The 24043-nt window shown below is 42.1% G+C and overlaps 1 protein-coding gene and 1 pseudogene across 1 annotated transcript; both read left to right on the top strand.

The window, feature by feature from the left end:
* The window catches only part of LOC129867697 (1-aminocyclopropane-1-carboxylate synthase-like protein 1), a 36739-nt pseudogene extending 21292 nt beyond the window's left edge, over positions 1-15447 (top strand).
* A 4916-nt stretch (positions 15448-20363) lies between these two features.
* LOC129866505 (uncharacterized) lies at positions 20364-23616 on the top strand. The gene is made up of 4 exons (XM_055939288.1): positions 20364-20618; positions 21054-21260; positions 22228-22419; positions 22696-23616. The coding sequence occupies exons 2-4, from the start codon at positions 21068-21070 to the stop codon at positions 23022-23024; spliced, it is 714 nt and encodes a 237-aa protein (XP_055795263.1). The 5' UTR covers positions 20364-20618; positions 21054-21067; the 3' UTR covers positions 23025-23616.
* Positions 23617-24043: the final 427 nt, after the last annotated feature.

Here is a 24043-nt window from a genome sequence, read left to right on the forward strand (position 1 = left end):
AGGAACAGTGGGTTAACTGCCTTGTTCAGGGGCAGAACGACAGATTTTACCTTGTCAGCTCAGGGAGTTGATCTTACAACCTTTCGGTTACTTGTTCAATACTCTAACCACTAGGCTAGAGGTAGCCCAGTACCAGTTTAAAAAATGATCTTTCTTATATCTCACTTCAAAACATGATTTGTGAATCTGTTGAGACCGAACAGCTAGCGCGACAGCTAAAATGGCTTTGAAAAAAATATGATTTCAGCTTATAGTATCTAACAAAATAACTACATTATGGTGTTCGCTGATCGTAATGTTTTGGTACATTTGTGGAGAAAAATTGTACTTACTTAACCTTTAAATTATGAAGAATGTTTTTACTCATAAAGCTAGTGTCTTATTTGTGTGTGTGGGGGGGTTCAGGTTGTGGTGATGAATGGCTGTGGCTCCCTCTTCTCATCCATAGCCGCAGTGCTTTGTGACCTGCAAGGTTAGTTCAACTCACCTAAAGTACACTCAAATAGTATGTCCAGTTTCACTTATGGATAGCATAACATACTGAAACTGAAGCTTTAAATGTCACCCATGCCTTATCATACTGTGAAATACATGGTACTGTATTTAATTAATGGATTTTGAGTTTGTTAGAGAAGTGTACTCAGACTCAGTGTGTGTGTTTTAGATGCAGCCCTTATTTCAACGCCATTCTATAGTGGTCACTGAGGATGTGCATCTCTACAGTGGTGTTTGGCTCTTCTATGTTCACCTCGACTGTGAGGTAGGCCTTAATTCTTAACAATATACGGAATACCATATACAGTGCATTCGAGAAAGCTTTTTCCACATTTTGTTACGTTACAGCCTTATTCTAAAATGTATTACATACATGTCTTTCCTCACCAATCCACACACAATGCCCTGTAATGACAAAGCAAAAACAGGTTTTTAGAAATCTTTGCAAATGTATAAAAAAATAAACAGAAATTCCCGATTTACAAAAGTATTCGTACCCTCTGCTATGAGACTCGAAATTGAGCTCACGTGCGTCTTGTTTCTATTGATCATCCTTGAGATATTTCTACAACTTGATTTTGAGTCCACCTGTGGTAAATTCAATTGATTGGACATGATTTTGAAAGGCACACCTGTCAATATAAGGTCCCACAGTTGACAGTGCATGTCAGAGCAAAAATCCATGAGGTTGAAGGAATTGTCCGTAGAGCTCCGAGACAGGATTGTGTTGAGGCACAGATCTGGGGAAGGGCACCAAAACAGTTCTGCAGCATTGAAGGTCCCCATGAACACAGTGGCCTCCATCATTCTTAAATGGAAGAAGTTTGGAACCACCAAGACTCTTCCTAGAGCTGGCCGCCCGGCCAAACTGAGCAATCGGGGGAGAAGGGCCTTGGTCAGGGAGGTGGTCACTCTGACAGAGCTCCAGCGTTCCTCTGTCGAGATGGGAGACCCATCCAGAAGGACAACCATCTCTGCAGCACTCCACCAATCAGGCCTTTATTTTAGAGTGGCCAGATGAAAGCCACTCCTCAGTAAAAGGCACATGACAGCTTGCTTGTAGTTTGCCAAAAGGCACCTAAAGACTCTCAGACCATGATAAACAAGATTCTCTGGTCTGATTAAACCAAGATGGAACTCTTTGGCCTAAATGTCAAGTGTCACGACTGGAGGAAACCTGGCACCATCCCTACGGTGAAACATGGGGGTGGCAGCATCATGCTGTGGAGATGTTTTTCACTGGCAGGGACTAGGAGATTAGTCAAAATCGAGGTAAAGATGAGAGGAGCAAAGTACAGAGAGATCCTTGATGAAAACCTGCTCCAGACCGCTCAGGACCTCAGACATGGGGCGAAGGGTCACCTTCCAATAGGGCAACAACCCTAAGCACACAGCCAAGACAACGCAGGAGTGGCTTCGGGACAAGTCTCTGAATGTCCTTGAGTTGCCCAGCCAATTCCCGGACTAAGACACGATTTGAACATCTCTGGAGAGACCTGAAAATAGCTGTTCAGCAACGCTCCCCATCTAACCTGACAGAGCTTGAGAGGATCTGCAGAGAAGAATGGGGGAAAAAATCCCCAAATACAGGTGTACCAAGCTTGTAGCCTCATAACCAACATGACTCGAGGCTGTAATCACTGCCAAAGGTGCTTCAACAAAGTACTGAGTAAAGGGCCACAATACTTATGTAAATGTGATATTTCAGTTTAATTTGTATACATTTTCAAAAACGTCTAAAACCTGTTTTTGCTTTTTCATTATGGGGTACTGTTCGTAGATTGATCGGGGAGGGCGACAATTTAATCAATTTTAGAATAAGGTAACAAAATGTGGAAAAAGTCAAGGGGTCTGAATGCACTGTACCACCTTTGGTTGTATTTGTGTATTTGTTGTGTGCTTATTGTGTGTGTTTTAACCTTTTGGCAGTCGGCCTTTCCACCTCGCTGTGGAAAGACTGGAGGAAGCTATGGGGAAGGCCACTAGCGAGGTAACCCCCCTACCCTCCCACCCAACTGAAATAGTTATCAATTCATAAATTAAGAGAGAGGCACCAGAATCATCATCGGTATAACTGTCCCTTGTTATGTTTCTGCCAGGGGGTGAATGTCAGAGTCATGATCCTGGTGAACCCCCATAACCCCCTGGCTGAGGTCCACTCCCCTCAGGACTGGCTTCCTGGAGTATGCCAAGAGGTATTTTTTTCCCTCACACCACAATTTCTTTTCCCTCAGCGCATAAAACGCCATGTATCATGGCTGTAGTTTTACTGTAAAGTACATCTAAGGGCTGAGGACTCTCCCAAAACCATCTGTTCTAGTTTTAGTGGCGCTCTCAGCATTAACACCCTCTACAGACCTACTACCCATGCACTGAGTTGCAGTAACCATAAACCAGCCCTGTTCTATTACACACTCAGGCTGCCTACCGACAGTGTTTAAACTGCCTGCTTGCATTGCCTTTGTAATAAAGTACAATAAACATCGTAAAACAGTGCAATACAAATTCATAATGCATTATTTCGCTTTTCCTCCCTGTTCTCTCCTTTCCTTCCCCCTGTCTCAGGCATGAGTTGCACACCATTGTAGATGAGGTGTACATGCTGACGGTGTATGAAGAGGCATGGAGAGGTATGACACACACACACACGCAAGCCCTTCCTATTGAATGTACATTAACAATGTTGTGCTTGCAGCTTTCTGGACCGACAGGAACACATGTGATGTGGGGGATCAGCAAGGTTTGAGTCTAAAGTGAGTGTGTGTGCGTTTGCCTGCACATGCATACAGTGCATTCGGAAAGTATTCAGACCCCTTGACTTTTTCCACATTCTATTACATTACAGCCTTATTCCTCATCAATCTACACACAATACCCCATAATGAAAAAGCAAAAACAGTAAAAAAATAAATAATTGTTTACAAATTAAAAATGAATAAAAAAACGGAAATATTACATTTATGTAAGTATTCAGACCCTTTACTCAGTACTTTGTTGAAGCACCTTTGGCAGCGATGACAGCCTCGATTCTTCTTGGGTATGACGCTACACGTTTGGCACAGCTGTATTTGGGGAGTTTATTCCATTCTTCTCTGCAGACCCTCTTAAGCTTTGTCTGGTTGGATGGGGAGTGTCTTTCCCTCGATCCTGACTACTCTCCCAGTCCCTGCTGCTGAAAAACATCCACACAGCATGATGCTGCCACCACCATGCTTCACTTTAGGGATGGTGCCAGGTTTCCTCCTGGCATTGAAGCCAAAGAGTTCCATTTTGGTTTCATTAGACCAGATAATCTTGAGTCCTTAGGTGCCTTTGACAAACTTCAAGCAGGCTGTCATGTGACTTTTACTGAGGAGTGGCTTCCGTCTGGCCACTCTACCATAAAGGCCTGATTGGTGGAGTGCTGCAGAGATGGTTGGTTCTCCCATCTCCACAGAGGAACTCACGAGTTCTGTCAGAGTGACCATCGGGTTCTTGGTCACCTCTCTGACCAAGGCCCTACTCCCACCGATTGCTCAGTTTAGTTTTGGTGGTTCCAAACTTCTTAAATTTAAGAATGATGGAGGCCACTGTGTTCTTAGGGACCTTCACTGCTGCATAAGTTTTTTGGTACCCTTCCCTAGATCTGTGCCTCAACATAATTCTGTCTCTGAGCTCTACGGACAATTCCTTCAACCTCATGGATTGGTTTTTGCTCTGCACTTTCAACTGTGGGACCTTAGACAGGTGTGTACCTTTCCAAATCATGTCCAATTAAATTTACCACAGGTGGAGTCAATCAAGTTGTAGAAACATCTCATGGATGATCAATGGAAACAGGATGTGCCTGAGCTTAATATCGAGTCTCATAGCAAAGTGTCTGAATACTTATGTAAATAAGGTATTTATGTTAAATACGTATGCTAAGAAGGAGGTATTGTGTGTAGATTAATGAGAAACAAATACTTTTATGTATTTTAGAATGAGACTATAACTTAATAAAATGTGGAAAAAGTCAAGGGGTCTGAATACTTTCCAAATGCACTGTGTGTGAGTGCATGAGCATACGTGTCTGAATGTGTTAGTCCCCACAACAACATGTATGTACTATCTGGCCCCCCTCTTAGATTCACCCCTGTCTCATTTGTGTTGTTCTTGTGCAGGACTTTGCGATGGCAGGGTGTGTGTGGGCACTGTGTACTCTGACAACAGGGACTTGGTCGAAGCTCTGGATAAGCTGTGGATGTTCCACGGTGTCCCTGATCCAATACAGCATCAGATGGCAAGGCTGCTCCAGGACAGGTGAAGGGACACACATACACACACAAACACACATACACACACACACACACACACACACACACACACACACACACACACACACACACACACACACACACACACACACACACACACACACACACACACACACACACACACACACACACACACACACCACACACCACACACCACACACCACACACCACACACACTAGATGAGAGGACATACTGTATCACCCTGATTAGGGAGTTTAACATACCTGTTTTCTATTGTAGATTGGATCGATGGGATATTTCTTCCAGATAACAGGCTGAGAATGCAGGCCGCTCATAGATACATGACTGAGGAGCTACAGAGCCTGGGAGTCCACTACCTCAACCGGTCTGCTTGCTTCTACATCTGGGCTGACCTCAGGAAGGTAAGGACACTGACACAGGGTTGGGGTTAGAAGACTAGATAATGAGGAGCCACAGTATTGGTTCTTACTGACATGGTTCCTCCTCTCTCTCTTTCTTTCTCACGCTCTCTCAATTTAATAGACTTTATTGACATGTCAAGTTAAATTTACTTACATTGTCAAAGTACACATATAACAACAATGGTCGGACTAACAGTAATAAAGCAATAATAATAGTAGGCCTAGTAGTAGTGGTAATGATAATAACATTAACAGCAACAACATCTCTCTCTCCTTCCCCCTGTCTGTCAGTACCTGCGTGAACCATCGTTTGTGGAGGAGCTGTCTCTGTGGAGGTGTTTACTGAAACACAAGGTGGTGCTGAGCTGTGGCCAAGCCTTCCACTGCTCCACTCCAGGCTGGTTCTGCATCATCTTCACGGACCGACAGCAATAGCTGACGCTCGGTACCTTCATCAATTAGTTCATCTGTTTTTCTCCTCTTATGATGATAGAGGCAGGAAACAGATATTTTTCTCCTCTCTTTTACTCCCTTTCTCTGTCCTATTTTCCTTTACTTGCCATCTCTTCATTGTGTTATGTGTGGTTGTTGTAGGTATGCAGAGGATCAGGAAGGCCCTGGAGGAGACAGATAAGGCCACATCAACCCCTGACAATGGCACAACCAACGAGGCCCCCGAGAAGGAAGGGACAAAAATGACATCAAAGTGGGACACAACAGGCTCACACAAAGCTGTGGCTGTCAAGTCAACGCGTTTGCCCAAGAACACCTCATCATCAGAAGAGCCAGGGGAGAAGGATAACCCCGACCCTGATGCCATCCCATTAGCCAATGAAGACTTTGTCTTGCTGGACTGCTAGACGTCCCATCCCACAGGCAGTCTGGACTCCCTGATTGGTGCCCTGAGGCAACAGATCCACTCCTCTGATTGGCTGGAGAAGAACACTCCTGAACTCTCGGCCGGGCAGGAACCAGAGCTGCTAGATGTGTTCAAAGATCTGCAGGATAGAGCCATGGAAGTAGAGGAGAGGAGTGAAGGGAGGGGGGATCAAAAGGAGGTAATAAAGGATATCTGTCAGGAGAGGTGGCAGGAAAGGAGACAAATATTCCCTAGTTTGTCCACATCAGGATGTCTTATTTTTTTGTAATAGATACAGTAGATAGATACAGTGCATTCGGAAAGTATTCAGACCCCTTGAATTTTTCCACATTTTGTTACTTTACAGCCTTATTCTAAAATTGACTACTTTGTTTTTTCCCTCATCAATCTACACACAATACCCCACAATGACAAAGCAAGAACAGTTTTTTAGAATTATTTTGCAAATGTATGTACTGTATATATTTGTTTACTGAAATATCACTTTTACATACAGTACCAGTCAAAAGTTTGAACACACCTACTCATTCAAGGGTTTTTATTTATTTTTACTATTTTCTACATTGTAGTAGTAGTATAAATCCCCTCGCACCGGACAACTTTCTCATGGCTTCTGGGGGGAAATGCTGTAGGAATGCTCAACCGGTGTTGCTCATTCAGCCGACAAATACTTTCAACCGGTTTTCCCCATTAAGCAGCGAGTTGGAGTCTGAGGCCGAGCCTTCTCTTGTCTCTACTCCTCCCGTTACGGGGTCTGAGACGCCGAAGCTTCCCACCATTAGCTCTGACAAATTGAAAACCCTAGTCATTGGCATCTCCATTAGCCGCAGTATTAAGCTTAAAACTAATCATCCAGCGATCATACACTGTTTACCAGGGGGCAGAGCTACCGACGTTAAGGCTAATCTGAAGATGGTGCTGGCTAAAGCTAAAACTGGCGAGTGTAGAGAGTATAGAGATATTGTTATCCACGTCGGCACCAACAATGTTAGGATGAGACAGTCAGAGGTCACCAAGCGCAACATAGCTTCAGCGTGTAAATCAGCTAGAAAGATGTGTCGGCATCGAGTAATTGTCTCTGGCCCCCTCCCAGTTAGGGGGAGTGATGAGCTCTACAGCAGAGTCTCACAACTCAATCGCTGGTTGAAAACTGTTTTCTGCCCCTCCCAAAAGATAGAATTTTTAGATAATTGGCCCTCTTTCTGGGACTCACCCACAAACAGGACCAAGCCTGGCCTGCTGAGGAGTGACGGACTCCATCCTAGCTGGAGGGGTGCTCTCATCTTATCTACCAACATAGACAGGGCTCTAACTCCTCTAGCTCCACAATGAAATAGAGTGCAGCCTACCAGCCTACCAGCTTAGTGGAGTCAGTGTAGTCAGCTCAGCTATCCCCATTGAGACTGTGTCTGTGCCTCGACCTAGGTTGGGCAAAACTAAACATGGCGGTGTTTGCCTTAGCAATCTCACTAGGATAAAGACCTCCTCCATTCCTGTCATTATTGAAAGAGATCGTGATACCTCACATCTCAAAATAGGGCTACTTAATGTTAGATCCCTCACTTCAAAGGCAGTTATAGTCAATGAACTAATCACTGATCATAATCTTGGTGTGATTGGCCTGACTGAAACATGGCTTAAGCCTGATGAATTCACTGTGTTAAATGAGGCCTCACCTCCTGGTTACACTAGTGACCATATCCCCCGTGCATCCCGCAAAGGCGGAGGTGTTGCTAACATTTATGATAGTGAATTTCAATTTACAAAAAAAAGAAGACATTTTCGTCTTTTGAGCTTCTAGTCATGAAATCTATGCAGCCTACTCAATCACTTTTTATAGCTACTGTTTACAGGCCTCCTGGGCCATATACAGCGTCCCTCACTGAGTTCCCTGAATTCCTATCGGACCTTGTAGTCATAGCAGATAATATTCTAATTTTTGGTGATTTTAATATTCACATGGAACAGTCCACAGACCCACTCCAAAAGGCTTTCGGAGCTATCATCGACTCAGTGGGTTTTGTCCAACATGTCTCTGGACCTACTCACTGCCACAGTCATACTCTAGACCTAGTTTTGTTGCATGGAATAAATGTTGTAGATCTTAATGTTTTTCCTCATAATCCTGGACTATCGGACCACCATTTTATTATGTTTGCAATCGCAAGAAATAATCTGCTCAGACCCCAAACAAGGAGCATCAAAAGTCGTGCTATAAATTCTCAGACAACACAAAGATTCCTTGATGCCCTTCCAGACTCCTGCCTACCCAGGGACGTCAGAGGACAAAAATCAGTTAAACCACCTAACTGAGGAACTCAATTTAACCTTGCGCAATACCCTAGATGCAGTTGCACCCCTAAAAACTAAAAACATTTGTCATAAGAAACTAGCTCCCTGGTATACAGAAAATACCCGAGCTCTGAAGCAAGCTTCCAGAAAATTGGAACGGAAATGGGGCCACACCAAACTGGAAGTCTTCCGACTAGCTTGGAAAGACAGTAGCGTGCAGTATCGAAGAGCCCTCACTGCTGCTCAATCATCCTATTTTTCCAACTTAATTGAGGAAAATAAGAACAATCCAAAATGTATTTTTGATACTGTCGCAAAGCTAACTAAAAAGCAGCATTCCCCAAGTGATGATGGCTTTCACTTCAGCAGTAATAAATTCATGAACTTCTTTGAGGAAAAGATCATGATCATTAGAAAGCAAATTACGGACTCCTCTTTAAATCTGCGTATTCCTCCAAAGCTCAGCTGTCTGCACAACTCTGCCAGGACCTAGGATCAAGAGAGACACTTAAGTGTTTTAGTACTATATCTCTTGACACAATGATTAAAATAATCATGGCCTCTAAACCTTCAAGCTGCATACTGGACCCTATTCCAACTAAACTGTTCGCTGCTCTGGCACCCCAATGGTGGAACAAACTCCCTCACGACGCCAGGACAGCGGAGTCAATCACCACCTTCCGGAGACACCTGAAACCCCACCTCTTTAAGGAATACCTAGGATAGGATAAAGTAATCCTTCTGATCCCCCCCCCCCCCCCCTTAAAAGATTTAGATGCACTATTGTAAAGTGGCTGTTCCACTGGATGTCATAAGGTGAATGCACCAATTTTTAAGTCGCTCTGGATAAGAGCGTCTGCTAAATGACTTAAATGTAAATGTTAAATGTAAATGTAAAGAGCTGCTTCATGTGCTTGGCCCTCCTATGTTGAACATAATAAACGGCTCTCTATCCACCGGATGTGTACCAAACTCACTAAAAGTGGCAGTAATAAAGCCTCTCTTGAAAAAGCCAAACCTTGACCCAGAAAATATAAAAAACTATCGGCCTATATCGAATCTTCCATTCCTCTCAAAATTTTTAGAAAAAGTTGTTGCGCAGCAACTCACTGCCTTCCTGAAGACAAACAATGTATACGAAATGCTTCAGTCTGGTTTTAGACCCCATCATAGCACTGAGACTGCACTTGTGAAAATGTACCACTAGCCACTTTAAACAATGCCACTTAATATAATGTTTACATACCCTACATTACTCATCTCATATGTATATGTACATACTGTACTCTACATCATCTACTGCATCTTGTCATCCTTATGTAATACAGGTATCACTAGCCACTTTAAACTATGCCACTTTATGTTTACATACCCTACATTACTCATCTCATATGTATATACTGTACTCTATACCATCTACTGCATCTTGCCTATGCCGTTCTGTACCATCACTCATTCATATATCTTTATGTACATATTCTTTATCCCTTTACACTTGTGTGTATAAGGTAGTAGTTGTGGAATTGTTAGGTTAGATTACTTGTTGGTTATTACTGCATTGTCGGAACTAGAAGCACAAGCATTTCGCTACACTCACATTAACATCTGCTAACCATGTGTATGTGACAAATAAAATTTGATTTGATTTTGATTTGAAGGTGGTAAATGACCTTTTAATGGCGTCAGACCGAGGCTCTGCATCTGTTCTCGTGCTACTAGCCCATAGTGCTGCCTTTGATACCATCGATCACCACATTCTTTTGGAGAGATTGGAAACCCAAATTGGTCTACATGGACAAGTTCTGGCCTGGTTTAGATCTTATCTTTCGGGAAGATATTAGTTTGTGTCTGTGAATGGTTTGTCCTCTGACAAATCAACTGTACATTTCGGTGTTCCTCAAGGTTCCGTTTTAGGACCACTATTGTTTTCACTATATATTTTACCTCTTGGGGATGTCATTCGAAAACATAATGTTAACTTTCACTGCTATGCGAATGACACACAGCTGTACATTTCAATGAAACATGGTGAAGCCCCAAAATTGCCCTCGCTAGAAGCCTGGAAGTGGGAAGGGGATGGCTGAAAACGTTCTACTTTTAAACAACTCGGACAAAACAGAGATGCTTGTTCTAGGTCCCAAGAAACAAAGAGATCTTCTGTTGAATCTGACAATTCATCTTGATGGTTGTAAAGTCGTCTCAAATAAAACTGTAAAGGACCTCGGCGTTACTCTGTACCCTGATCTTTCTGTTGACAAACATATCAAGACTGTTTCAAGGACAGCTTTTTTCCATCTACGTAACATTGCAAAAATCTGAAATTTTCTGTCCAAAAATGATGCAGAAAAATTGATCCATGTTTTTGTTACTTTTAGGTTAGACTACTGCAATGCTCTACTTTCCGGCTACCCGGATAAAGCACTAAATAAACTTTAGTTAGTGCTAAATACGGCTGCTAGAATCCTGACTAGAACCAAAAAATGTGATCATATTAGTCCAGTGTTAGCCTCCCTACACTGGCTTCCTGTTAAGGCAAGGGCTGATTTCAAGGTTTTACTGTTAACTGTTAACCTACACCTACCTAAAATATTGTATTTTCAGTTTATTGAAGATGGTGTACAAAACCAAAAGTAAATGATGCAAAAAATAAACCTCAGAACAGAAAGCATATACAGTTGAAGTCGGAAGTTTACATACACCTTAGCCAAATACATTTAAACAACAAGCTTCCCACAATAAGTTGGGTGAATGTTGGCCCATTCCTCCTGACAGAGCTGGTGTAACTGAGTCAGGTTTGTAGTCCTCCTTGCTCGCACACACTTTTTCATTTCTGCCAACAAATTTTCTATAGGATTGAGGTCAGGACTTTGTGATGGCCACTCCAATACCTTGACTTAGTTGTCCTTAAGCCATTTTGCCACAACTTTGGAAGTATGCTTGGGGTCATTGTCCATTTGGAAGACCCATTTGCGACCAAGCTTTAACTTCCTGACTGATGTCTTGAAATGTTGCTTCAATATATCCACATAATTTTCCTACCTCATGATGCCATCTATTTTGTGAAGTGCACCAGTCCCTCCTGCAGCAAAGCACCCCCACAACATGATGCTGCCACCTCCGTGCTTCACGGTTGGGATGGTGGTGTTCGGCTTGCCACCCCCCCCCTTTTTCCTCCAAACATAACAATGGTCATTATGGCCAAACGGTTCTATTTTTGTTTCATCAGACTAGAGGACATTTCTCCAAAAAGTACAATCTTTGTCCCCATGTGCAGTTGCAAACTGTAGTCTGGCTTTTTTATGGCGGTTTTGGAGCAGTGGCTTCTTCCTTGCTGAGCGGCCTTTCAGTTTATGTCGATATAGGACTCGTTTTACTGTGGATATATATACTTTTGTACCTGTTTCCTCCAGAATCTTCACAAGGTCCTTTGCTGTTGTTCTGGGATTGATTTTCACGTTTCCCACCAATGTACGTTCATCTCTCAGGAAGGTACGTCCTTCCTGAGCGGTATTACAGCTGCTTGGTCCCATGGTGTTGATACTTGCGTACTATTGTTGTACAGATGAACGTGGTACCTTCAGGCATTTGGAAATTGCTCCCAAGGATGAACCAGATTGGGGAGGTCTACATTTTTTTTTCTTAGGTCTTGGCTGATTTCTTTTGATTTTCCCATGATGTCAAGCAAAGAGGCACTGAGTTTGAAGGTAGGCCTTGAAATACATCCACAGGTACACCTCTAATTGACTCAAATGATGTCAATTAGCCTATCATAAGCTTCTAAAGCCATGACATCATTTATGGACTTTTCTTAGCTGTTTAAAGGCACAGTCAACTTACTGTATGTAAACTTCTGACCCACTGGAATTGTGATACAGTGAAATAATCTGTCTGTAAACAATTGTTGGAAAAATTACTTGTCATGCACAAAGTACATGTCCTAACTAACTTGCCAAAACTATAGTTTGCATACAAGAAATTTGTGGAAGCGTTGGAAACCGAGTTTGAATGAATCCAACCTAAGTATGTATATAAACTTCCGACTTCGACCGTAAATAGCCAGATCTACCGCTTCTTAGACCTGCTTTCAAGGAGAATGACAGATCTATAACTGACATTTCTTTGTGATTTTTTTTCAAGTCACACAAAAAGTTACATATTGCAGCTTTGAATAAATTGTTCATAAAAATGTATAAACATTTTGAGTGCTATTTGTTGTGTACAAGACCAAGGTAATGCTGATTAAAAAGTATTTACTTAAGCATCACTTGGTAACATGCATACAGCTCCATTCAGTGCATGGTAAGTCATCTCTAACTTGGCTCGCTAGTACTAGTATCACACTCAGGTACACATAATACCAACGCCATCTATTGGGTTGGCGACATCTCGTAACATCTTCCTTTCCACAACAAACTAAGATTACTGCTCCTCGACTCATAAACAGGAGAACTGGTGTTAGACCCTTGCCAGTGAAAACATTACACTGTTAACAAAAAACATAACTGTGTTCTTAGTCAAGTACCTTCAATAAGCATCAACTTTAAAGTCAATAAGCAGACTACCCTCTTACAATTGTTTTTTCCCTCTTACAGCAAGAGATTAAACAACATAGTCTCTGGAGTATCTCACGGGCGGCCTGATATTTGCCCTGGTTCTGGTTCTGGAGTTATATTTTCAGGCAGTGTGGCTGCTTCCATATCAGCAGTCTGTTGTTCACCACCTGCTTGGATGGCAGGTTCGTTCCATGGACCCCAGTCATCCTCTTCCGTGTTGTTCAGTCACTGCACGAATGTCTTTTCTGTTTCTTCTGTATTCTTTACCATTGCTAGTACTTAATTTGACCGGCCACTGAGTTGATCAGTGCATATGCCCAGCGTCCAATTGCTGGCTGAGTTGTTGGGGTGGAGAAGAAACCTTACTGTTTGTCCTTGGATGATGTTGGGAATGTCGGTGGCATGTGTGTCATAGTGGTGTTTTGCTGTCAGCCCTTTTTGCTTGTTTTCTTTGAATTACATTTTGTACCGCTTGGGGTTCGAGCAGTTTTTTCATGATGGATTGTGTGTGTGCGTCTGGACATGAGTCGCTGTACCGGAGAACTGTTAAGTGCCTCTTGGAGTATTACGCCATGTCAACACTGCTTTCCATGGGTCTTCACCATCCATTGCAGCCTTTTTTTAGAAGCGTGAATAATGCCAGATATTGCACAAACCCCAACAGCCGCTGTAGTGACTTGACATCAGTCGGTGTATCCATGTTCTGAATGCCTGTTATTTTCTCTGGGTCAGGGCGAAGGCTCTCTGTGGTGAGAAGATGACCCAAGTATGTCACACTTGGCAGCTTTAACTTCTACTTCATCACAATCCCGGATCCGGGAACACCCCCACCAGTAAAAGAGCTGAATAGCATAGCCTAGCATAGCGTCACAAGTAAATTCTAGCATCTAAATATCATTAAATCACAAGTCCAAGACACCAGATGAAAGATACACATCTTGTGAATCCAGCGATCATTTCTGATTTTAAAATGTTTTACAGGGAAGACACAATATGTATTTCTATTAGCTAACCACGATAGCAAAAGACACAACTTTTTTTTTCTCCAACATTTTTTTCCTGCATAGGTAGCTATCACAATTTCGACCAAATAAAGATATAAATAGTCACTAACCAAGAAACAACTTCATCAGATGACAGTCTGATAACATATTTATTGTATAGCATATGTTTCGTTAGAAAAATGTGCATATTTCAGGTATAAATCATAGTTTTACATCGCAGCCACCATCACAACTCTCACCAAAGCAACTAGAATCACTACAGAGACCAACGGGAATTACCTAAATACTCACCATAAAACATTTATGAAAAATACACAACGTACAGCAAATGAAAGACAAAGATCTTGTGAATCCAGACAATATTTCAGATTTTTTAAGTGTTTTACAGCGAAAACACAATATAGCATTATATTAGCTTACTACAATAGCCAACCACACAACAGCATTGATTCAAGCCAACAATAGCGATAACGAATAAACCAGCAAAAGATATAAATTTTTTCACTAACCTTCTCAAACTTCTTCAGATGACAGTCCTATAACATCATATTACACATTACATATAGAGTTTGTTCGAATTGGAGTTTTACATTTTTCAACAGAACAATGAATCATAAATAGTTCTTACTTTTTGATGAGCTTTCATCAGAATCTTGGGCAAGTTGTCCTTTGTCAAAAAGAATCGTTGCTCGGTTGTAGATTGTCACCTTCAACTTTGGAATTAGCAGTAAACATTAGCCATGTGGCCCAGACGTGCCCAACTCACTAGAACGCAGCACAAAGAAATATCCGAAGATCGCAATATACTGATATAAACTGATATAACTCGGTTTAAAATAACAACATTATGATGTCTTTAACACCTATATCGAATAAAATCAGAGCCGGATATATCTAAGGCCTATAACGGGAGCTTTCCAGAACGCAATCCTGACGTCTGTCTTGCGTCATGGCGAATGTTGAAAAGACTGCACCCCACGTTCCAAGACCCTTTATATGGCCTCAGATCTGCCTAGCAACACCATTCAAATTCTCACTATTTGCTGACATCTAGGGGAAGGCGTATGCAGTGCATCTCGACCAATAGAAGACATGCAAATTAATCTAAGGCCTGTCTTGCGTCATGGCGAATGGCGAAAAAAGGACCTCAGAACAGCCTGCCTGATTTCAGATTTCTCACTTCCTCACAGGAAAATTGCTCCAACTTGAGTTCTGTTTTACTCACAGATATAATTCAAAAGGTTTTAGAAACTAGGGAGTGTTTTCTATCCAATAGTAATAATAATATGCATATTGTACGAGCAAGAATTGAGTACGATGCAGTTTAATATGGGAATGACATTTTTACAAAGTGAAAACAGCACCCCCTATTGAGAAAATGTTTTATTGGCTTGGCGACATCTCAATAACACCTACTAGGCATACCAGAGTTTATTTTTGTTCAGCTTCATGTTGACATCTCTTGCTCTCTGCAGGAGAGCTGTAAGGTTTCTGTCATGATCTGCCATTGCCTTTTCGTGTCTGTCACCACATCCATAGAGTAGAATTTCATCCGCGATCACACTCACTCCTTTCAGTCCCTGTAGTGCTTCACACTGTCTTCGCTGGTATTCTTCAGCTGCTGGCTTGATTCCAAATGGCATTCCCAGCTGTCTATATCAAATCAAAGTTTATTTGTCACGTGCGCTGAATACAACAGGGCTCTAACCAATAGTGCATAAAATGTATTAGGTGAACAATAGGTAAGTAAAGAAATAAAAACAACAGTAAAAATACAGTGAAAATCAGTAGCGAGGCTGTAAAAGTAGCGAGGCTACATGCAGACACCGGTTAGTCAGGCTGATTGAGGTGGTATGTACATGTAGATATGGTTAAAGTGACTATGCATACATGCTTAACAGAGAGTAGCAGTAGCGTAAAGAGAGGTTGGCGGGTGGTGGGTGGCGGGATACAATGCAGATAGCCCGGTTAGCCAATGTGCGGGAGCACTGGTTGGTAGGGCCAATTGAGTAGTATGTACATATGCACATGAATGTATAGTAAAAGTGACTGTGCATATATGATAAACAGAGAGTAGCAGCAGCGTAAAAGAGGGGTTGGGGGGCACACAATCCAAATAGTCTGGGTAGCCATTTGATTACCTGTTCAGGAGTCTTATGGCTTGGGGTAAAAACTGTTGACAAGCATTAAACATGTACCTCTCATAGATCACGTTCCTGGATGGCTCAAAGTGTTTCTGTAGCGCCTTTACCGGGTCAGTTCTCTCTGCTTCTGGCATATGAAGATGCCGCTGTAAGAGATGACATTCCTTTCTCATTACGGTTAGCAGAGTTGCTATGCGGACTTTTGCTTCCTTTTTGTACAGACCGGTAGCTATCTCATAGTTTTCTCATTGTGCTCGAAAAAATGTCAAGTTGTTGTATGTATCACCCTTCGTGTCCATAGGCTCTGGTACTGGAATTACTGGGTAAGCCATTGTTGTCGTTATAATTTTTTGTAGCTGGTTAGCTAGTTGTCACCTCCCTTCCTACTGTGCATTTATCCGTGTGTCATTTTGATTCATCAAGGATATACCCATTTGGTTCTGACTTCTGACACCATGTTTTGTGTGCTATTTGTTGTATACAAGACCAATGTAATGTTGATTAGAAAGTCTTTACTTAAGCATCACTCTGTAGCATGCATACAGCTCCATTCAGTGCATAGTAAGTCATCTCTAACTTGGCTCGCTAGTACTATATAGTATCACACTCAGGTACACATAACAGCAACGCCATCTATTGGCTTGGCGACATCTCGTAACACCTACAAGGCATACTTGGGTTACACAAACAGTGCCATCAGAAAGTATTCACACCCTTTCACTTTTTCCACATTTTGTTGTTACAGCCTGAAATTAAAATGGATAACATTTAGATTTTGTGTCACTGATTGACACACGTCAAAGTGTGTCAAAGTGGAATTATGTTTTTAGACATGTTTACAAATAAAATAAGTTGCATGCACTAACTCTGTGTGCAATAAGTGTTTAACATGATTTTTGAATGACTACCCCCATCTCTGTACCCCACATACACAGTTATCTGTAAGGTCCCTCACTTGAGCAGTGAATTTCAAGCACAGATTCAATGACAAAGGCGAGAGAGGTTTTCCAATGCCTCGCTAAGAAGTGCATCTGTTGGTAAAAAAAGCAGACATTGAATATTCCTTTGAGCATGGTGAAGTTATTAATTACACTTTGGATGGTGTATCAATGTACCCAGTGACTACAAAAATACAGGCGAGCTTCCTAACTCGTTTGACGGAGAGGAAGGAAACCACTCAGGGATTTTACCATGGGACCAATGGTGATTTATAAACCAGTTAGAGAGTTAAATGACTGTGATAGTAGAAAACTGAGGATGGATGAACAACATTGTAGTTACGCCACAATACAAACCTAAATGACCAAGTGAAATGAAGGAAGCATGTACAGAATAAAAATATCAAACTAATACAGCAAAAAATGTGGCAAAGAAATTAACTTTTTGTCCTGAATACAAAGCATTATGTTTGGGACAAATCCAACGCACACACATCACTGAGTAACACTCTTTGTATTTTCAAGCATGGTGGTGTCTGCATCATGCTATTGGTATGGTTGTCATCGGCAAGGACAAGTGAGATTGTGTAGGATGAAAAGGAATAGAACTAAGCACAGGAAAAATTCTAGAGGGAAAGCGTCTTCACTCTGCTTTCCAACAGACACTGCGAGACAATACACCTTTCAGCAGGACAATAACCTAAAATGCAAGGCCAAATATACACTTACTTACAAAGATGACATTGCATGTTCCTGAGTGGCCTAGATACTGTTTTGACTTAAATCAGCTTAAAAAATTGATGGCAAGACTTGAAAATGGCTGTCTAGCAATGATCAACAACCAACTTGACAGAGCTTGACACTTTTTTTCAAGAATAATGGGCAAATATTGTACAATCCAGGTGTGCAAAGCTCTTAGAGACTTACCCAGAAAGACTCACAGCTGTAATCACTGCCAAAGGTGAGTCTAACATATATTGACTCAGGGGGTTGAATGCTTATCTAATCACAATATATTAGTGTTTTATTTTTTCCATTGATTTTATTAAAAATTCTCTACTTTGATATTACAGAGTATTTTGTGTAGATCGTTAACCAAAAAATGACAATTAAATCAATTTGAATCCCACTTTGTAACACAACAAAATGTGGAGAAAGTCAAGTGGTGAACACATAACAAAACAAAGGACAGGACAACATTTTCATAGTCATACAGCAGGACTCCCTCAGTAGATCAGCGATCTTGGGCTCCTAAACTGATGATGATTTGATGATGGTGATGCCAGATGATGGTGATGCAGTTGGCTTGATGTTATCCTCGGCCTCTCTGTAGCCTGTGATGCCAGGTGATTGGAGTTGTTTTACTGGCACTGATGTCATTCTCAGCTCAGGCTCTCTTTAGCCTGGATTTCGTAGTCCTCCACAACCAACATGTAGCAACCACTTGGGTAATGCCTCTGCTGCTGCTACAGTGGAAAAAAGCCCATACCACACATCAGTCCAGAGCAGTGGTCATCCTCACTGCCATGGTTATATGATTTTGACATGTGGCTATCTACAGAACATTTCCTGAGCTTTTAAGATGCAGTCAGGTCTAATTGATCATGAAGCAGCTGGTGTTGAGATGCAGTTGGTGTTGAGAGCTGTTCTTGACTATTTCAGCCAGAAGTCAGTATATCAGGCTGTGCTGTAATCTATGCAGTTCTGTTCATTGAATGCCAAAGGTGACTCAAATTCATTTTAAGTTAAGTTTCAGTCTGTCAAATACATTTTGTTACACAGTTATAACTCATTTTCTGGTTGTGCTCTTGTTCCTAATGTACTATAATGATTCACTTTTGAATATGGTTATATTATAATGGAATGTGGCTATCTACAGAACATTTCCTCTTCATTTCCTCTTTTAAGAAAGATGTTGGTAATATTGTATATAAATGTACAGTAAATGTTTCTGAATATTTTATATAAATTGGTCAACTTTCTAGAAATGCCTTATTTTGACCACTTATGGAGAAGTACAATGTGTGTTTTTCCAGATCAATTCTAGTGAAAGCCTAAATATTTAATTGGTAAATAAAGGAAGTGAAACTGACATGAAATAGTTTTGAAGCCCTAATGATTTAAGTATAATGTTGCCTATTTTTGTTACTGTAGGTAATCCAAGGACACAGCAAAGTCTGTTCTTGCCTGACTCTTGATACATAGTAAGTGAGCAGTAAAAGTTTCATACAGTATGTATCCCAGGCTGTTAATTACAGTTTGGCTATGGGTTGTTGGGGTTTTTCCATAATGACCGTGCACTGACTGGGGACTAGAGGAGGAAGGTGGAGGTCTTGATTTGTGTGGCGCTACACAGTGTGTGTGTGTGTGTGAGAGAGTGGGGTTTTCTTTCCTGAGCTGAGTCACACTCTCTCTCTCTCACACACACACACACACACACACACAATGTAAGACCTTCTGTTCACCTACACATAGCAGCCATAACGTCATGACTGAGTTGGAGAATGTGGTGTGTGGCTGATTGTGACTTAGTGAAAGCATCATGCCACTTACACTGGTGGGCGATTGTGAAGCGCTAAGTGTTTGTGTGTTAATGGGGGTGGGTTCTTTTTTCTCCCATGATGACAACCTGTCCTCTGCTATACCCATGCAGAGGAAGGGAACAGGGGCAAGGCTTATGAGCATCCTCACCCTTCAAAACAAAGATTCAAAATGCACTAATGAATCCACTGCCTGTTCACCCAGCTATCATCCAGAAGGCGAGGTCAGTACAGGTGCATCAAAGCGGGGACCGAGAGACTGAAAAACAACTTCTATCTCAAGGCCATCAGACTGTTAAACACCCATCACTAACATTGAGTGGCTGCTGCCAACATACTGACTCAACTCTAGCCACTTTAATAATGGAAAAATTGATGTAATAAATGTATCACTAGCCACTTTAAACAATGCCACTTTATATAATGTTTACATACCCTACATTACTCATCTCATATGTATATATTGTACGCTATACCATCTACTGCATCTTGCCTATGCCGTTCGGCCATCACTCATTCATGTCTTTTTATGTACATATTCTTATTCATTCCTTTACGCTTGTGTGTATAAGGTAGTTGTTGTGAAATTGTTAGGTTAGATTACTTGTTAGATATTACTGCGTGGTCAGAACTAGAAGCACAAGCATCTCGCTACACTCGCATTAACATCTGCTAACCATGTGTATGTGACAAATAACATTTGATTTGAAAAAATAAGTTATTTGACTGTCATCCATTCACTGCCTCGGTGAAGATAGTAGAGCGAGACAGATCTGCTTTCACTTTTCTAACGGCACAGCCGTTGTGTCACAGCCAGGGGATTCTGGGGGAACTCAACCACTGAGCAGGGGGGTTTCCACTGTAGTGGGGAAGTGGAGCGCAACACGGAGGGAAATATTTACAGTGTCATATTCCATCTCTGTGTGTGTGTGTGTGTGTGTTCCTGTGGTACACTGGCAGTGCGTGTCACTGTATCAGTGTGTTTGGTAGCACTGAGCTCATTGTACACTAGTCCCTCTCACACGTCTGACTAGCTCCTATTTTACCTATGCCAAGAGGAATTTACACAAAGCTTCATAGCACAAAATAAAAGGTAAGAGGAACATTTCCTATACAATCTGACTGTTGCTAATGTTATCATGAAGCTGATTTACTGTACATGTTTCATTATGGCACCATTTGAATTTCAGTTATTTATACACATTTTTTTACACTTTTATTTAACTAGGCAAGTCAGTTTAGAACTAATTCTTATTTTCAATGACGGCCTAGGAACAGTGGGTTAACTGCCTTGTTCAGGGGCGGAACGACAGATTTTTACCTTGTCAGCTCAGGGATTCGATCTTGCAACATTTTGGTTACTAGTCCAATGCTCTAACCACTAGGGTACCTGCCACCCCATATACCTTATAAACTTTGAACTATTCCTGAACAGAATTATACTGTAGTAGATGTACTTGTGAATGTCTCATAACACCACCCCCTTCTCTCCCTCTCTTCTTTTATCCCTGTCTCCTTGTTCTCTCAGCCCTCTGAGTCAGTATGAAGGTGTTTGAGGTGGGAGACTCGGTGAGTCGGTTCAGGCTGGCTGAGTCGTGTGTGGGACTGGCAGGGTGTCTGTGTGTTGCCTACTCTGTGTGGACCCCTCGCTGGCTCAATGACAAGGGACTGTGGACTAATGGCGACAACAGCACCAACACTGACAATGACCAGACCAGGGGCATTATCTTTAACAGTGAGTCAAGAAGCTGCATTGACCATCAGCGTCCATCTATTTAATACACCCCTGTGTACTCAGGGTGTATTAATGTCAGTGACATGATTACACAATTTAGTTCATTTAAATCAAGTACGGTAATACCAGCTGTTCCTAATTCAAAGTGTGTGTTACATGAAACCAAAGCAAATTGCACCTAATGGAATGCTAAAGGTAGCAGATGTACAAGGAAAGCTTAACTGTGAGTGTTGATAAAATGTTTAGTTACACTTGAGGTTGGCCTTGTGCATTTGGCCCTTTTGGAGTTTTTCCTCAGAACACAGTGAACATGACTTGAGGGGAAACAGCTAAGCAGTAAGATATGCACAATAGGATTGCAGTGATGTGAACAGGTGTGGACTTGCTCCTGTAGCAATCATCCACATTCTCAGAGAACAGGAGGAGGCGGAGATGGGGGATGTTCAATGTTTAGGGCTGAAAGAGTGTGTAAAGTAGGTTATATACACACACACCCCAAATTTCTCCAGTGCTGGGCCAAATAAATATCTGATGGTAAAGAAAGAAAAAGTTGAATAAAGTACATGCTGCTCCCCTGCTTTATTCCTTCAACCACATACTGTATACACACAGCAGCAGCTGTGTGCAGGCTCCCCCCCCCTAATTAGCATTTAGGGCTCCAAACCACTTCCCTGGTAGGTTTATTAGGTTAGCTGTTAACTGTGGTTTGTGGCATCTAGGGTGTCTGATTACATCAACTGGCTCTTACTGTTTTTTCTGTTTAGTATGACATCAACGAATGACAGTGTGAGTGATAGATCAGCAGTCAAATTGACAATACATGCCATTGTGTTGACAGCCTGTTATTGCCCTCTCCTCTGTGTTGAACTCAGAAATAGCATGCAGATGTAGACAGGTTGAAAATCTTGTCACTATTTACATATTTTAATCCCTCTCTGTCTTCGTGTGTGTATGTGTGTGTCTTCAGCCCTGGAGGCAGAGCAAGTGTTTGGGGTGCTGTCTTTCTTCATGGCTGTGAGTTCTGGGGCTCTGTGTCTGGTGTTCGCCCTCTGCTGGACGTCCCAGACGGTGCGCTCCTACTCCAACACACGCTCTCTACTTATGGCAGGCCAGGCCCTCTACCCCACTGTCCTGCTGCTCCTCGTTTTGGGACCCACAGGTCAGTATGGGTCCGGGCCACAGACTTGAAAAGAAGTAAGGGTGCACTTCATGTGTAAAGTATTGGGGCAGGAGCTCTAAGTCCACCTCCTGCTGATGGGGTGCCAGGGAGCCTAGCAGTTAGAGAAGCGAGGGTTGCCAGTTCAAATCCAGGGTCCAAATCGAAAAATTTGTCTGGAAGTGAGCTGGCATCTGAAAGGTTGCTGGTATCAACTCCTAGATGCCATTGCCTGCTGTTGTGACCTTGATCAATGACCTGACTGACCTCTCTCTCTAGGATTTTTCTTCCTCCTCAGCTGGTCCCTCTTCACCTACCAGCACTGGGTGGAGATCAACGATGACTTCACCTGCCTGGGCTCCTCCTATTGGATGGGCGCCCTGGGCTGGGCCCTGCTATTGGTTGCTTTGCCCGTGGTCTTCCTGGTGGAGCAATGTGTGGTCCCGGACATCCGGACGGACCTCATGAAGGCCACCGAGGGGTGGCGGCGTGCCTCTGAGGTACCGCACGCCAAACACTCATTCAGTGAGAGCCATCAACATTGTCAAGAAGACGACAGTCATGAAGACGTAGAGAGAAGCCTGAAGATGTACATGTCAGTACCATGAGAGGAGAAATGGAAGACAGAGAATTAGTGAAGCCTTTTTCAGGCTCAGAGACTGAGCTGACTGCAGGACTGGACAGGACTGGACATACAGCTGATAGATGTCCTGTTCACACTAGCAGCACCAGGGAGAGAAGCTTCTCGTGCCTGTCGGGATCAGAGACTGACTGCTCCCCTGTAGGAGAATGCTCCCAGACACACTCTGAGAATGTGATATGAGACAAAATGCCAATGCTGTATTAGTTTTCTTTGTAGTTGTTTGTTGCCAAGCAAGGTTCTCCTTCCTTATTAAGGAAATATTTGTTACAGTAGCGCCCTCAGGCGGTGAGCATTACTAAGGTTTGTATGTTGAAAAGAATAAGTATTCAACTATAAAATAAATAAATGGGGGGTTGTTCAGATGAAAAGGACCACTTCTTATAGAATTTAGATGAATTAGGCCCAATGATGTAATATTTTCACAAAGCGGTACATTACAGTTAAACTAATGAACATTCATAATAGGCCTACGTCTAATTTCAATCTAAGTGTGAATTTGAATATCTTCATAAGTTAAATAAGTGTGTAATACATTCTTGAAGTTGTACATTTTTAAAAACGGATGAATAAATTGCCACTGTTAATGTATTACTGAATTATTTATTAATCTCTTTTAACTAGTATCTCCGCCAGACACCTCATTTATCAAAGGAGCGTGCACACAAAAAATACTCAAAACTTTGGATGAGACAGTTTTTCTGCAAAGGTCTGTATTTATACATTTTGATCTTGACGGAAAAGTGTGCATATCTCCACGCTCAGCTCATGCATAACTAGTGGTTGATCAATTGTATTGCAAGAAAATATTATTATTTAATCCAGGCCCTGCAGTGCCTAGCTCCACTCCCATTCCCCAGGCGCTCTCATTTGTTGACTTCTGTAACCATAAAAGCCTTGGTTTCATGCATGTTAACATTAGAAGCCTCCTCCCTAAGATTGTTTTATTCACTGCTTTAGCACACTCTGCCAACCCGGATGTCCTAG

Source organism: Salvelinus fontinalis, chromosome 12 (assembly GCF_029448725.1).
Source record: "Salvelinus fontinalis isolate EN_2023a chromosome 12, ASM2944872v1, whole genome shotgun sequence".
Classification (NCBI taxonomy): domain Eukaryota; kingdom Metazoa; phylum Chordata; class Actinopteri; order Salmoniformes; family Salmonidae; genus Salvelinus; species Salvelinus fontinalis.